The 11,927-nt window shown below is 57.2% G+C and overlaps 1 protein-coding gene across 1 annotated transcript; it reads left to right on the forward strand.

The window, feature by feature from the left end:
• The first annotated feature begins 34 nt into the window (after positions 1 to 34).
• MRPL21 (mitochondrial ribosomal protein L21) lies at positions 35 to 11,167 on the forward strand. The gene is made up of 7 exons (XM_047775055.1): positions 35 to 172; positions 3,635 to 3,692; positions 6,332 to 6,417; positions 7,575 to 7,738; positions 9,955 to 10,007; positions 10,334 to 10,437; positions 11,052 to 11,167. Exons 1-7 carry the CDS (start codon positions 73 to 75, stop codon positions 11,114 to 11,116), a joined length of 630 nt encoding a protein of 209 aa, XP_047631011.1. The 5' UTR covers positions 35 to 72; the 3' UTR covers positions 11,117 to 11,167.
• The last annotated feature ends 760 nt before the right edge of the window (positions 11,168 to 11,927 follow it).

The following is an 11,927-nucleotide window of genomic DNA, read 5'->3' on the forward strand; positions in this document are numbered from 1 at the left end:
GTCGGGCCCGGTGCGTCGACGCACCAGGTTCGAGCCGCTTCCGCTTCCGCTCTCGGCCGAGGCTGCAGAAAGATGGCGGCAGCCGTGGTGGCCTCCGTCCTGCCGGGCACCTTGGGGCGGCTGGTGTCTGCTTGCGGCCGCAGCGTCCTGAGGGCATCCAGGCCCGGAACAGGTGAGACTAGGGTCACAGGGTGGCGGGAGGTGGCGGGAGGAGGCGGGACGAGCCCGGCGCCCCGCCGTCCCTCCTCACGTGTGTCTGTGTCCGACCCGATGCTTCGGTGTTGATTGCTTTTTTTGATGTAGTGACCATAGAGCGGGCTTTGGAGTCGGGGACACCTGGGTTCAGATCCTGGGTCCTTTAGTTAGTAGCTTAAATACTGACGATAACTGTCCCACTTCCATACAGGCTCTGTTTTGTTGAGGGGAGCAAATTGAGTCTCAGAGTGGTCAGGTAACTTACCCAGGGTCACACAGCAAGGGGGTGGCGAGGCCGGAACCAGAAAGCTCGGTCCGGGTCCGAAGCCTGTGCTGTAACCATTACCCCCAGGCTGTGAACCACTCTGTGAACCTCTGTCCTCATCTGGAAAATGGCGATACAAGCTCTTGCCTAATGGTAACCAATTCAGCACAAGCAACAGCTGAGTTTTAGGCGGTGGGTTGTCATGAAGCTCAAAAAGATAATGTTCATGAGAAACGCCAAAGACCTCTGCCGCAGCCGCTGCCAGAAATGGTTGGAGTGTCTATTTATGTAAGGGAGTGATTAGGTATATTTTTTTATCGGGTCTGTGCGTCTATTTGATAATAAATAATTGTTCCCATTTTTAGATGTGATAAGGATGTTGTTGTTATGTCTTTGTCTTGTTTTATTTTGTTCTTTTTAGGGCCATACCTGTGGCACATGGAGGTTCCTAGGCTAGGGGTTGAATCCGAGCTACAGCTGCCGGCCTGCACCACAGCCACAGCAACCTCTGATCCAAACAGCATCTGCGACCTACACCACAGCTCATGGCAACACCGGATCCTTAACCCTCGGAGTGAGGCCAGGGGTGGAACCCGCAACCTCATGGTTCCTAGTCGGATTCGTTTCCACTGAGCCATGATGGGAACTCCAAGAATTCAATTTTAAATAGGATGATTGGGGAACTCCTCTCTACTGAGTTGGTGTTTGAGTGGAAACCCAAAAGAAATAGGGAATTAGTCTGGGGGATACCCAGGGTGGGGGCGTCCGGGGGAAGAGCAGTCAAGGCAGAGCCCCTTGTGCCTAGCATGTTCCGGGAGGAGCCAGAGTGGCAGGTGTGGTGTGAACGAGAGGAAACTCAGGAGAGAGGGGCTGAGAGAGACAGAGGGGTTCGCACTGCCCCCGCCCCACGGTCACCGCAAGGACTTTGGCTTTTTCTCTGAATGAAACAGGACGCTCTTGGAGAGTTTCGCTGAATAGTGGCGCGATGTGGCCTCAGCCGTGACAGGAATACTCTAGCTCCCGTGCGGAGAAGGGTGTTGGTCGTGGTCCCGGTGAGAGGCGGTGGTGGCTTGGATCTGTTGAGGAGAGAGGCGAGCATTTGCTGATGGGTTGGCCGAAGGGTGTGAGCGAGAAGGGCCAGAAGCGCCTGAGATTTGGGGCCTGAGCAACCAGAAGGATGCGTGGCCATTACGTGAGGTGGGGAGGCGTGTGGGCATGGGTGTGGGATCAGGAGCCTTTGTTAGGTTTTGCGGCGCCAACTGGACGTGGCACTTGTCCCTCCAAGTCCGGGCAGCAGGTGTGACTTGGGAGTCACCAGCATATCTGCGGTAGTTGACTAGATGCAGTCACCAGAGGAATGGCCATGAGAAGAGGTGAGGTCCGAGGCCTAAACCGCAGGCACACACGCCAGGTTGGGGCGGGAGGAGAAGGCAGCCCCAGGGGCCAGGAGTTGGGAACAGCTGCTGATGAGCCAGCTTTGAAAGGTGAATGTTGGATTCTGGCTCAGTGGTGACGAACCCAACTAGTATCCATGAGGAGGCAGGTTCGATCCCTGGCCTCGTTCAGTGGGTTAGGAATCCCGCCTTGAGCTTTGGTGTAGGTCACAGATGCAGCTCAGATCTGGCGTTGCTGTGGCCATGTTGTAGGCCAGTGGTTGCAGCTCCTCTTGGACCCCTGGCCTGGGAACTTCCATATGCCTCGGGTGTGGCCCTAAAAAGCCAAAAAAAAATAATAATAATAATAATAACTCTTGTGGTATCTAAATTATAGCTCAATTGAAAAAACAACAACAGGAGTTCCCGTCGTGGCGCAGTGGTTAACGAATCCGACTAGGAACCATGAGGTTGCGGGTTCGATCCCTGGCCTTGCTCAGTGGGTTAAGGATCTGGCGTTGCCATGAGCTGTGGTGTAGGTCGCAGACGCGGCTCGGATCCCACGTTGCTGTGGCTCTGGCGTGGGCCGGTGGCCACAGCTCCGATTCGACCCCTAGCCTGGGAACCTCCATATGCCGCGGGAGCAGCCCTAGAAAAGGCAAAAAGACAAAAAAAACCCCAAAAACAGCAACAATAGTCACTAAGAAATCTGGCCTCTACTTTTTGCCCCTAAGTACCCTGTGTTTTATTTCTGAGCCTTTCTCAGTGTACTGTGGGTGCCTTTGTCCCTTGGGGTGTTAGTTATCTACTGCTGTGCATCAAATTATCCCAAAACCTGGCGGCTTAAGATAACTACCGTGTACCGCATCACACCTTCTCTTCCGGTCAGGGTGCAGGGGGCACTCAGCCGGGTGGTTCTGGCTGCAGATCTCTCATTAGATCCAAGCCGGGCTGTCAGCAGGGGCTGCAGAATCGGCGTCCAAGTTCCCTCCCTGGGATTTTGGCAGGAGGCCTCCCTTCCCCGCCCGGTAGGCCTCTCCAAGGGCTCCTCACAGCCTGGCGGCCCTGCAGCAGAGAAGAGAGGGCGCCCAGGACGCAGGGGCACTCTTCTAAAACTCTCCTTGAAGAGCCAGCCGTCACTTCTGCCGCATGCTCTTGGTCACAGAAACCAGCTCCATGGGGGCGGGGGGGACGACACGGGGGTGAGGCTACCAGGAGGTGGGCTCATCAGGGCCACCCCAGAGGCACCAAACAGGGTCTGAGCTTAGTGGGCACCTGGTCACGGAATGCGTTAGCGGGTAGGTGGTTCCATTTTAGGCCTATTTATTTATTTATTTTGCCTTTTCAGGGCCGCACCTGTGGCACATGGAGGTTCCCAGGCTAGGGGTCGAATCGGAGCTGTAGCCGCTGGCCTGCACCACAGCCACACAGGATCTGAGCCACATCTGCGGCCTACACACAGCTCATGGCAATGCCGGATCCTTCCTTAACCCACTGAGTGAGGCCAGGGATCGAACCTGTGTCCTCTCGGATGCTAGTCAGATTCACTTCCGCTGCGCCACGACGGGAACTCCATCCCTGGGCCCCTTCAGGTGCTGTGGTGACCGCATCCTGACGCTCCCAGTGATAACCAGTCCCTGGAAGTGATGCTCTCAGCTGTGTCGGCCTAGAGGCTTCTGTGGACACGTGTCGAGGTGGGGTTTACATCAGGAGCCGGTCCCGGCGGCGCCGGGCAGCCGCGTGGTGAAGGGCCTGCCGCGCTTCGTGTTGGTGACCACGCGTGTTTCTCTTGTTCCCTCAGCTCCCCCGTGGTCTGCTCCTCGGAGGCTCAGTTCGCAGCGCACGTCGTCTCTTCGCGGGTAATGTTCAGATGTGGCCTTCGCGGGCTCTTCCTGCCTCTCTTCTTTATGCCAGAACTTTAACTTTTGAATTTTCAAGAGTATTTACAGCTTTTTGTTTGTCTGTTTGTTTAATGCCGCACCTGCAGCATGTGGAGGTTCCCAGGCTGGGGGTCGCATTGGAGCTGCAGCTGCCGGCCGACACCACAGCCACAGCCACACCAGATCTGAGCCGTGTCTGTGACCTACACCACAGCTCATGGCACCACCAGATCCTTAACCCACTGAGCAAGGCCAGGGATCGAACCCACGTCTTCATGGATACTAGTCAGATTTGTTTCTGCAGAGCCACGATGGGAACTCCTCTTTTAACTTTTTGACAGCATTTTTCTTAGACTCTTGACCTACAGAAATACAGACAGAACCTCAAGCGTCCAAAGACAGAATCGTTCTGGACCTTGCATAGCTACGTGTTTTAAGGAAAAGCTTTTAACTCCCAGATGGGGGTGGAGGGAGAATGGATGAATGGCAGAGCACAGAGGATTTTTAGAGCTGAAACTGCTCTGATGGCTGCGTACCGTCATACAAGTGCTCAAATCCACAGAATGTACAACACTAAGAGTGAATTAGAAGGTAAACCGTGAACTTTGGGTGATTATGAAATCGAAGATTTCTGCATGATAATGTGAGGAAAAAGAATGTATACATGTATGTGTGACTGGGTCACCGTGCTGGACAGTAGAAAATTGACAGAACAGTGTAAACCAGCTATGATGGAAAAAAATAAAAATCATTATATGTATAAAAAAATAATTTAAAAAATTAAAAAGCATTACTATAACCAAAAAGAAAAAAAAGAAATTGCAGACTTCTCTCTGGGAAGGGTGAGTCACAGGAGGGCTGGGTCTCAGGAGGGATTTGTGTCATTTGAAAGAGCACGTTCAGTGCTAAAAATTTTATACGTAGACCTAAAAAAATCAACATAAACCACAGAAGGTAAAATTGACAAAATCACGCTCTGGGAGGAACATCCAGGGTCGCAGCCCAGATCCCTGAGCAGGGTCAGCAACTCTGAGCTTCATTCTCTATCTTGATGGATTCCCCCGAGTCAGTAAATTTCTACATTTAGAGAGCTTAGAAAAGGAGTTCCCACTGTGGCACACTGGGTTCAGAATCTGCTTTAGCAGCCTGGGCTGCTGCAGAGATGCGGGTTTGATCTTGGCCCGCCGAGTGGGTTAAAGTGGCGTAAGTCGCAGCTCCGACTTGGATTCAGTCCCTGGCCCAGGAACTTCCATATACCATGGGTACAGCCCTAAAAAGGAAAAAAAAAAAAGAATCCGCAATGTGAGAAGTTAAATCCTTTCCAAGGTCACAGGGCCCACCCACAGCAGAGCTGGGGTGCGGACAGGGTGGGGAAGAGCAGGGGAAGTGGCCCCTGCCATCCAGCTGGGGGATACAGGGCCCCTGCTGCAGGCCTGTGGGTACACGGGGAGCAGGGGAGCCACTTGCCTTGTGTGGGCGCGGCGGGAAAGAGGGGAGGGCCCGGGGCCATGGCCCCTCCCTCTGTGAGGAGGTGTGCCCTCAGGACACTGGCCTGGCCACTGCCCAGGACCCAGAGTCACCCAGCGGGAGCAGAAGGCTTAGAGCCCCAGTGCTGATACTGAGCGACCAGCCACTGTCCACAGAACACGTGGCCCCTCTCTTGGGTGTGTGGGAGCCTGTCCTCAGGGTTACACCTGGCAGTGGGGTCTGTGCCAGTGAGTCACGGGCCCCTCGCCTGTCTCCCCAGCATCCAGGCGCCTGTGCCTGTGAGAACACAGCTCATACGTCCAGGAGGGGCTTTCCTCTGCCCACCAGGGTCTTCTGGCTGCTCTGAGGGTTAAATTAACTGAGAGGGTTAACACCAGAGTCAAGCCAAAGCTGTGTACACAGGGCCCGGGGGAGAAGCGACTGCCACTTGGTGAGACCCTCCCTTCCCAACCCCACCCCTTTTTAGGGCTGTGCTCATGGCACATGGACGTTCCCAGGCTAGGGGTCTCATCAGAGCTACAGCTGCTGGCCTCCACCACAGCTCACGGCAATGCCGGATCCTTCAACCCACTGAGCGAGGCCAGGGATCGAACCCCCGACCTCATGGTTCCTAGTCGGATTCGTTTCCACTGCGCCACGACGGGAACTGCCGAGATCCTCCCCTCAAATGGTCTCTGCAGCTACAGGCAGGAGAGGACGCTGGGCAGAGGTTTGGGACCTCGGGGGGAGGGAGGCAGTCCCCCTGGAGCTGGAAGAGCACGAGTTTGGTGCATGATGTCTCCTGGGCCAGGCAGGGGCGGTGGGACACAGCGGCCTCTGACCCCCCCAGACCCCTGTTCTCAGCCGTCCCTGGGCATGGCTCTGCTGCAGGACCCCTCCTCCGTCTAAATTCTTTGATGCAGTGAGGGGGAGGTCAGAGCTTCCATCCAGGTGATCTGCGTGCCTGGGAGGCGTTTGGAGATGCAGGTTTGCTCCCCTACAGCTGCAAGGGCAGCTGCCCCGCCGGCGCCACGAGCGTCCAAGACATGCAAGGTCCTTGTCCTTCCCGGTGATCTGAGCGCAGCCCTTTCTCGTAGGTTTTGAGCTGCCTCTTCACAGGTGTGACCTGCGTGTGTGAAACCTTTTTACAGGTGTGTTCCTAAAACATCACTGGGGTCACCGCCTTGGCCAGACGTTGTCCTGCCAGACCCGGTTGAGGAGACAAGACACCATGCAGGTAAGAGGCTGAAACCTGCCTCCCCTGCCACCACAGTGGGGCCACCAGGCCGGGGGAGCAAAGACGTCACATTTCTGAGCACCCTAGTTAGCATGTGACACCAAAATTGAAGCCCTCGGAATGCCCATGTCGTGGTGCAGCAGAAACGAATCCGACTGGGAACCATGAGGTTGTAGATTTGATCCCTGGCCTTGCTCAGTGGGTTAGGGATCCAGCGTTGCCGTGAGCTGTGGTGTAGGTTGCAGATGCGGCTCGGATCCCATGTGCCTGCGGCTGTGGCGTAGGCTGGCGGCCACAGCTCCAATTGGACCCCTAGCCTGGGAACCTCCGTATACCACGAGTGCAGCCCTAGAAGAGACAAATGCAAAAAAATTAAGCCCTTGTTCATCTAACAAATCCTCTAGAGCACCAGCCGTGTTGCAGGCAGGTGATGAGGGTCCGGGAGCCCTGGGGCCCAGCTTGTCCCCCTGCTGTCGGGAGAAACGTGGGTTCAGGGAAGGAGAAGAGCATCCGACTGTCAGGGCCAGGGTGTCAGCAGGAGGGGGGCGGGGTGGCCGCCACAGCCAGCGGGGGTGGAGTGTGGGATCCTGGGCTTCCGAAAGCTGGAAATGCCTAGTCGGGGAATCTCCCAGTTTCTAAATACTGCTGCACCCAATAAATAAAGCTACAGGCCGGGCTCCGCCCTCCTCCCAGGCCCGCAACCCTGGCCTGCAGTGTCCATGCCCCAGGCCCAGGCGCAGGCGGAGGGAAGGCCTGGGCCTGAGGCCAGGTGGTACCTGGGCGCCAGTCTGCTGTGGGCCTGGAGGGAGGTGAGCAGCTGGAAGCCAGCGCCCTTGTTTGCAAAAAGGCCTCTCCTCGCACTTTGCCAGGCCTCGGGCTCTGCGTTACTAATGACTGGGAATCAAGCCAGGGGAGGGTCTCTCCACCCCGGAGTCTGAGAAACAGCCCCGCATGCCCAGGGGCAGGGCTCGTCCGTGCTGTGCTTCTGCCCTGCCGAGGGCAGAGGGAGGAGGCCAAACCGCCCACCTGCCCGCCCGGGCCCACTCCACAGATGCTCGCTGGGGGTCACGTGGCTGCAGGGGCAGAGGGCACCAGGCGGGGACTAGGGACCCAGCCGGGCCTTTCCAGGGGCGCCCCTGATGCCGGTCTCCCCGCAGAGGTGGTGGGGCAGGTGAACGAGCTGATCGCCGCCGGCCGCTACGGCAGGCTCTTCGCTGTGGTGCACTTTGCCGGCCACCAGTGGAAGGTGACCGCTGAGGACCTGATTTTAATTGAAAATGAGCTGGATGTCGCTTGCGGAGAGAGGATCCGGCTGGAAAAGGTGAGACCGGGCGTCCTCCGCGTTCAGCCCTCCGCCCCGCTCCCCGGGGTCCTCTCTGGGTGGCTCCTCAAGGCCCAGGCGAAGGCGGGTGCTGGCAGGCCCGGGGTGGAGCGGACAGAGGGGCCGCCGTTCCGCGGGACTCGGCTGCACAGGGTCACTCCTCACCAGGCCCGCGCGTCTCTCTGAGGGGACGCGTGTGTCTCTGGGCTTGTCCCCCGCCTCCTCGGAGTGTCCTTCCAGGACGGCGTCTGGTCACGTCACGGTGAGCATCCGGGTCGGGATGCAGCGGCCTCAGGCCCCAGTTGTGCGAAGCACGCATCCCGTGCCAGCTGGGACCCTCGGAAGCGCCGCACGATCGCTCTCCTGGGACGCGCCCAACTGTTGCCACGATGCAGTGTGACACGCGGTTTTCTCTACAGTGTAAAATTCCTCCTTCCTTTGCGAGTGTGGGGGCTTCGCCTGTTTACACCCAGGGGAGCGTTCAGCTCCCGTCCCAGCCCGCAATCTGAGCACGACCCCAGGGGGCAGCGTGGACACCAGCAGCCAGCGCGGACCCGCCCCCGGCCACCCCGGTGGCTCCGTCACGGACAAGAGCGCGTTTGCTTTTCCGTCTAAGATAAATAGGAGGCTTCAGGAGTGTGTCCGTGCGGGCTTCTCAGAAGACGTTGTTTTGAAGCATTTCACGTTAACAGAAACAGGAAGCCCGAGGTCCATTTTCATAACACGGGACGCCGGGCAGCAGAGGACACATGAGGCTGAGAGTGACTGAGACAGCGCTGTGTTACCTGACATGGATCGTCCGTCAGTGCCACCGTGAAATAGGCTTTGTCTTTACACATTTAAGTTTTTGTCTGTTTTTTTCTTTTTAGAACCACATCTGCAGCATAGGGAAGTTCCCAGGCTAGAGGTCAAATCGGAGCTGCACCTGCCGGCCGACACCACAGCTCAGGGCAACGCTGGATCCTTAATCCACTGAGCGGGGCCACGGATCGAATCCCTGTCTTCATGGATACCAGTCAGGTTCTTAACCTGCTGAGCCACAACAGGAACTCCGGACACTTAAGTTTAGCACGTTCGATTTTTTTTCTTCGCATCAGTAAAATTTCAGTCTCTGAACATCTAATAAGAACCCCATTGCACTTGGACCACTGAGCCACCTTCATCAGACGCCACGCCTGGCGTCACGTTTCCATCCAGCGAAAGTGGCTGCTTGGCCGCATGGGGTTTTGCAGCCATTAAAAGAACATGCTTGGGAGCCCCTTGTGGCACAATGGGATAGAATCTGGCGTTGTCACTGCAGCAGCTCTGGTCACGGCTGTGGCACCGATCTGATCCCTGGCTGAGGAACGTCCATGTGCCCCAGGAGCAGCCAAAAAATAAAAGAATAGAAGAATACAGTTGAAGGAGTTTCCTGGTGGCCTAGTGGTTAAGGACCCAGTGTTGTCCCTGCCATGGCTCAGGTTTGAGCCCTGGCCTGAGAACTGGCATACTGTGGGCACAGCCCCCCCCCCCAAAAAAAAATACACTTGAACTAAAATCTTCTAAATCTTTGCAGTATCAGCAGGATTGTGAATTACTTCAAGGCACCAACAGGTCTGGTTTGTGCATTTTTTTTCCCTGCATGTATTATACTTCAATAACAAAGTTTTTTTGGAATTCCTGTCATGGCTCAGCAGTTAATGAATCCAACTAGGATCTGTGAGGACATAGGTTCAGTCCCTGGCCTCACTCACTGGGTTAGGGATCCAGCGTTGCCGTGAGCTGTGGTGTAGGTTGCAGACGTGGCTCAGATCTGGCGTGGCTGTGGCTGTGGTGTCGGCCGGGACCTGTAGCTCCCATTGGACCCCTAGCCTGGGAACCTCCATGTGCCATGGGCGTGGCCCTGAAAAGACAAAAGACAAAAAAAAAAAGCCCCTGTTTGCATAGGAGGCTTTTTGGAGGCTGTCTGGATGCATGACCAGGTTTCACGTGTCCTGGTCCAACAGCGTGGGCATCTCCACGGGCAGCCTGGCGCCCCTGCACACGCCACTTGGTCACCAGCCGAGGTCCCCTCTGCCCGGGTTAAGAGGGCCGTGAGTGAAACAGCAGAGCAGGCCCTGGTCCTGGGGCCCGGGTCCGGGTCGCCGGCACCTTCCTCGTCTTGGGTGGGCTCAAGGACTCACCGCCTGTCCAGGACTTTGTGTTTGCTCGTTGGTAACGCACCTGTTTGATTCCAGGTCCTGCTGGTCGGGGCCGACGACTTCACGCTCCTGGGCAAGCCGCTCCTCGGGTAAGTCGCTCTTGGAGGCCAGCCGGGGGGCTGGGCGGGGGCTCCTGCCCACCAAACCCCACCCGCTTCCACTGGCTCTAGAGGACGTCGGGGTCCCACGTGGGCAGCGGCCAGCCGCATCGTTGCTTTGTGGCTCATTCATTCTCTTAAGATCTGCCGTGCGAATCCGTTGCTCTGTATCGCGCTTCTCTGTAGTTTCCACAGTGTCTGCAGGGAGGGCGTGCTGCGGGGTAACCCTCGGAAAAAGAAAGTTACACTTGATTTTGAATGCCACGCATTAGTAAAATTAAAAAACAGTCACGTCGCTGCATTTTCCTCCCTTCTAGAAAGGATCTGGTTCGAGTAGAAGCCACAGTCATTGAAAAGACAGAATCCTGGCCAAAAATCAATATGAAATTTCAGAAAAGGAAAAACTACCAAAGGAAAAGAAGTAAGTTGGAAAAAGCGCCACTGGCCGCCCTCCCAGCTGCTCTGGGTGTTGTCCGAGTCCTGCGCTGGCCCAGGCGGGACCAGGGCCGACCAGTGAGCCTGGGGAGGGCGGGGAAGGGTCACTCTGAACCCCTCCGGGACCTCAGGGCCAGCTCGTGCCGGAAAACCCAGAGGCACCTCGCGTGTCCACGGGGAGCAAAGGGAGAGAGCCCCTCTCAGTGGCAGATGGGCCAGCAGGCGGGAAGTGGCACACCCGAGGTTAGGCGAGGGCGAGGCGGCTTTACAAAGCCACGCGCCCGTGTCACACACGCCCGCGTGAAGGCCCCTTTCTAGAGGAAGCATGGTGGGCGCTGTGTCCAGTTCCCTCGGGAAGCTCCTCGGAGCTCACCTCACTGTGACACTCCGTGGGTCGGGTGGCCAGGGGGACAGCATCTATGGAAGGTGCTTAAAGAGCGGAGATGGTGGCAGGAAGGGTGTGAGACCAGGATGGGCCGGGAGGCGGGCGCGGGACGTCGCTGGAGGCAGAGCCCTCTCGGAGAGAGGGGCGGGGACAGGGTCTCGCCGTGACTCGCCGACAGCGTCTGGGCTCACGCCGGGCCGTGTGTGCTCTCGCAGTCACCGTGAACCCACAGACCGTCCTCAGGATAAACTCCATCGAGATCGCTCCGTGTTTGTGCTGATCGTCCAGCGGATGTTTACGAGAAGTGAAAATAAACTCGTTTTCCAGGCGACCCAGTTTCTGTGTTCCAGTATAGACACTCTGCTGTAAAAAGCTCGGTCCCATCGTGGACTGTTGCAGATCGGGCGCCGTGACTGAGCTTATTCTCGGGGAGCAGGAGGAATTCAGGAAGAGTCACAGGCACGGCCTCCCAGGGCTGGAGCCCCGCGCTTGTGTCAGAGGCCGCTGCTACTGGCCGCCCTCTCCCCCAGCGCCGCGGGCTGCAGACCCGGGCCGTCGACGCCAAGAGAGACAACCTGAATTCCATCGCTTGGGCAACCCAGTCACCTGCTTCTAGCCGTTAGCTTTTCTAAGAAGCCGGGTTTCAGATCGTGGGCCTGGGCGCAGAGTCCCTGCTCGTGTCCTTTTGCTCCTTGTCGCAGCGCATGTGGGCGACGCTGTGACCGTGGTCAGCACAGCACGTTCTGGGAACTGCATGCGAAGGGTCAGAGCAGAGGGACCGGAGAGTTTCAGTCTTGATCTTGAAGCCGGCGGCCTGTCCCAGAGGGTTGGGGACCGCCCAGATCTGTTTGGGGTGCATCAGGCGGGCAGCTAGCCTGTGTCAGAAGGGAGGGGTCGTGACACAGTGGCGGGGGTGGAGGGCAGATGGACGGGCTTGGGGTTGGGGGGCGCTCTCAGGGGCCCCAGGCCTCTGGTTCTGTGTCAGTCACAGAGGCCAGGCTTCCTGCAAGAGAATTGCTTTCAAGTAACAATAAAACCTTTTCTCAAACCGTAGTTGCCACTTTCTTCTGCAAGAGTCCTTCCAGAGCCCC

This window comes from Phacochoerus africanus, chromosome 4 (genome assembly GCF_016906955.1).
Source record: "Phacochoerus africanus isolate WHEZ1 chromosome 4, ROS_Pafr_v1, whole genome shotgun sequence".
Lineage (NCBI taxonomy): Eukaryota > Metazoa > Chordata > Mammalia > Artiodactyla > Suidae > Phacochoerus > Phacochoerus africanus.

Coding starts and splice junctions, on each gene's coding strand:
- MRPL21 (XM_047775055.1), top strand. CDS start 73: ATGGCGGCAGCCGTGGTGGCCTCCGTCCTGCCGGGCACCTTGGGGCGG. Junction 6,418..7,574: donor GGAGACAAGACACCATGCAG/GTAAGAGGCTGA, acceptor GTCTCCCCGCAG/AGGTGGTGGGGCAGGTGAAC. Junction 10,008..10,333: donor CTGGGCAAGCCGCTCCTCGG/GTAAGTCGCTCT, acceptor CCTCCCTTCTAG/AAAGGATCTGGTTCGAGTAG.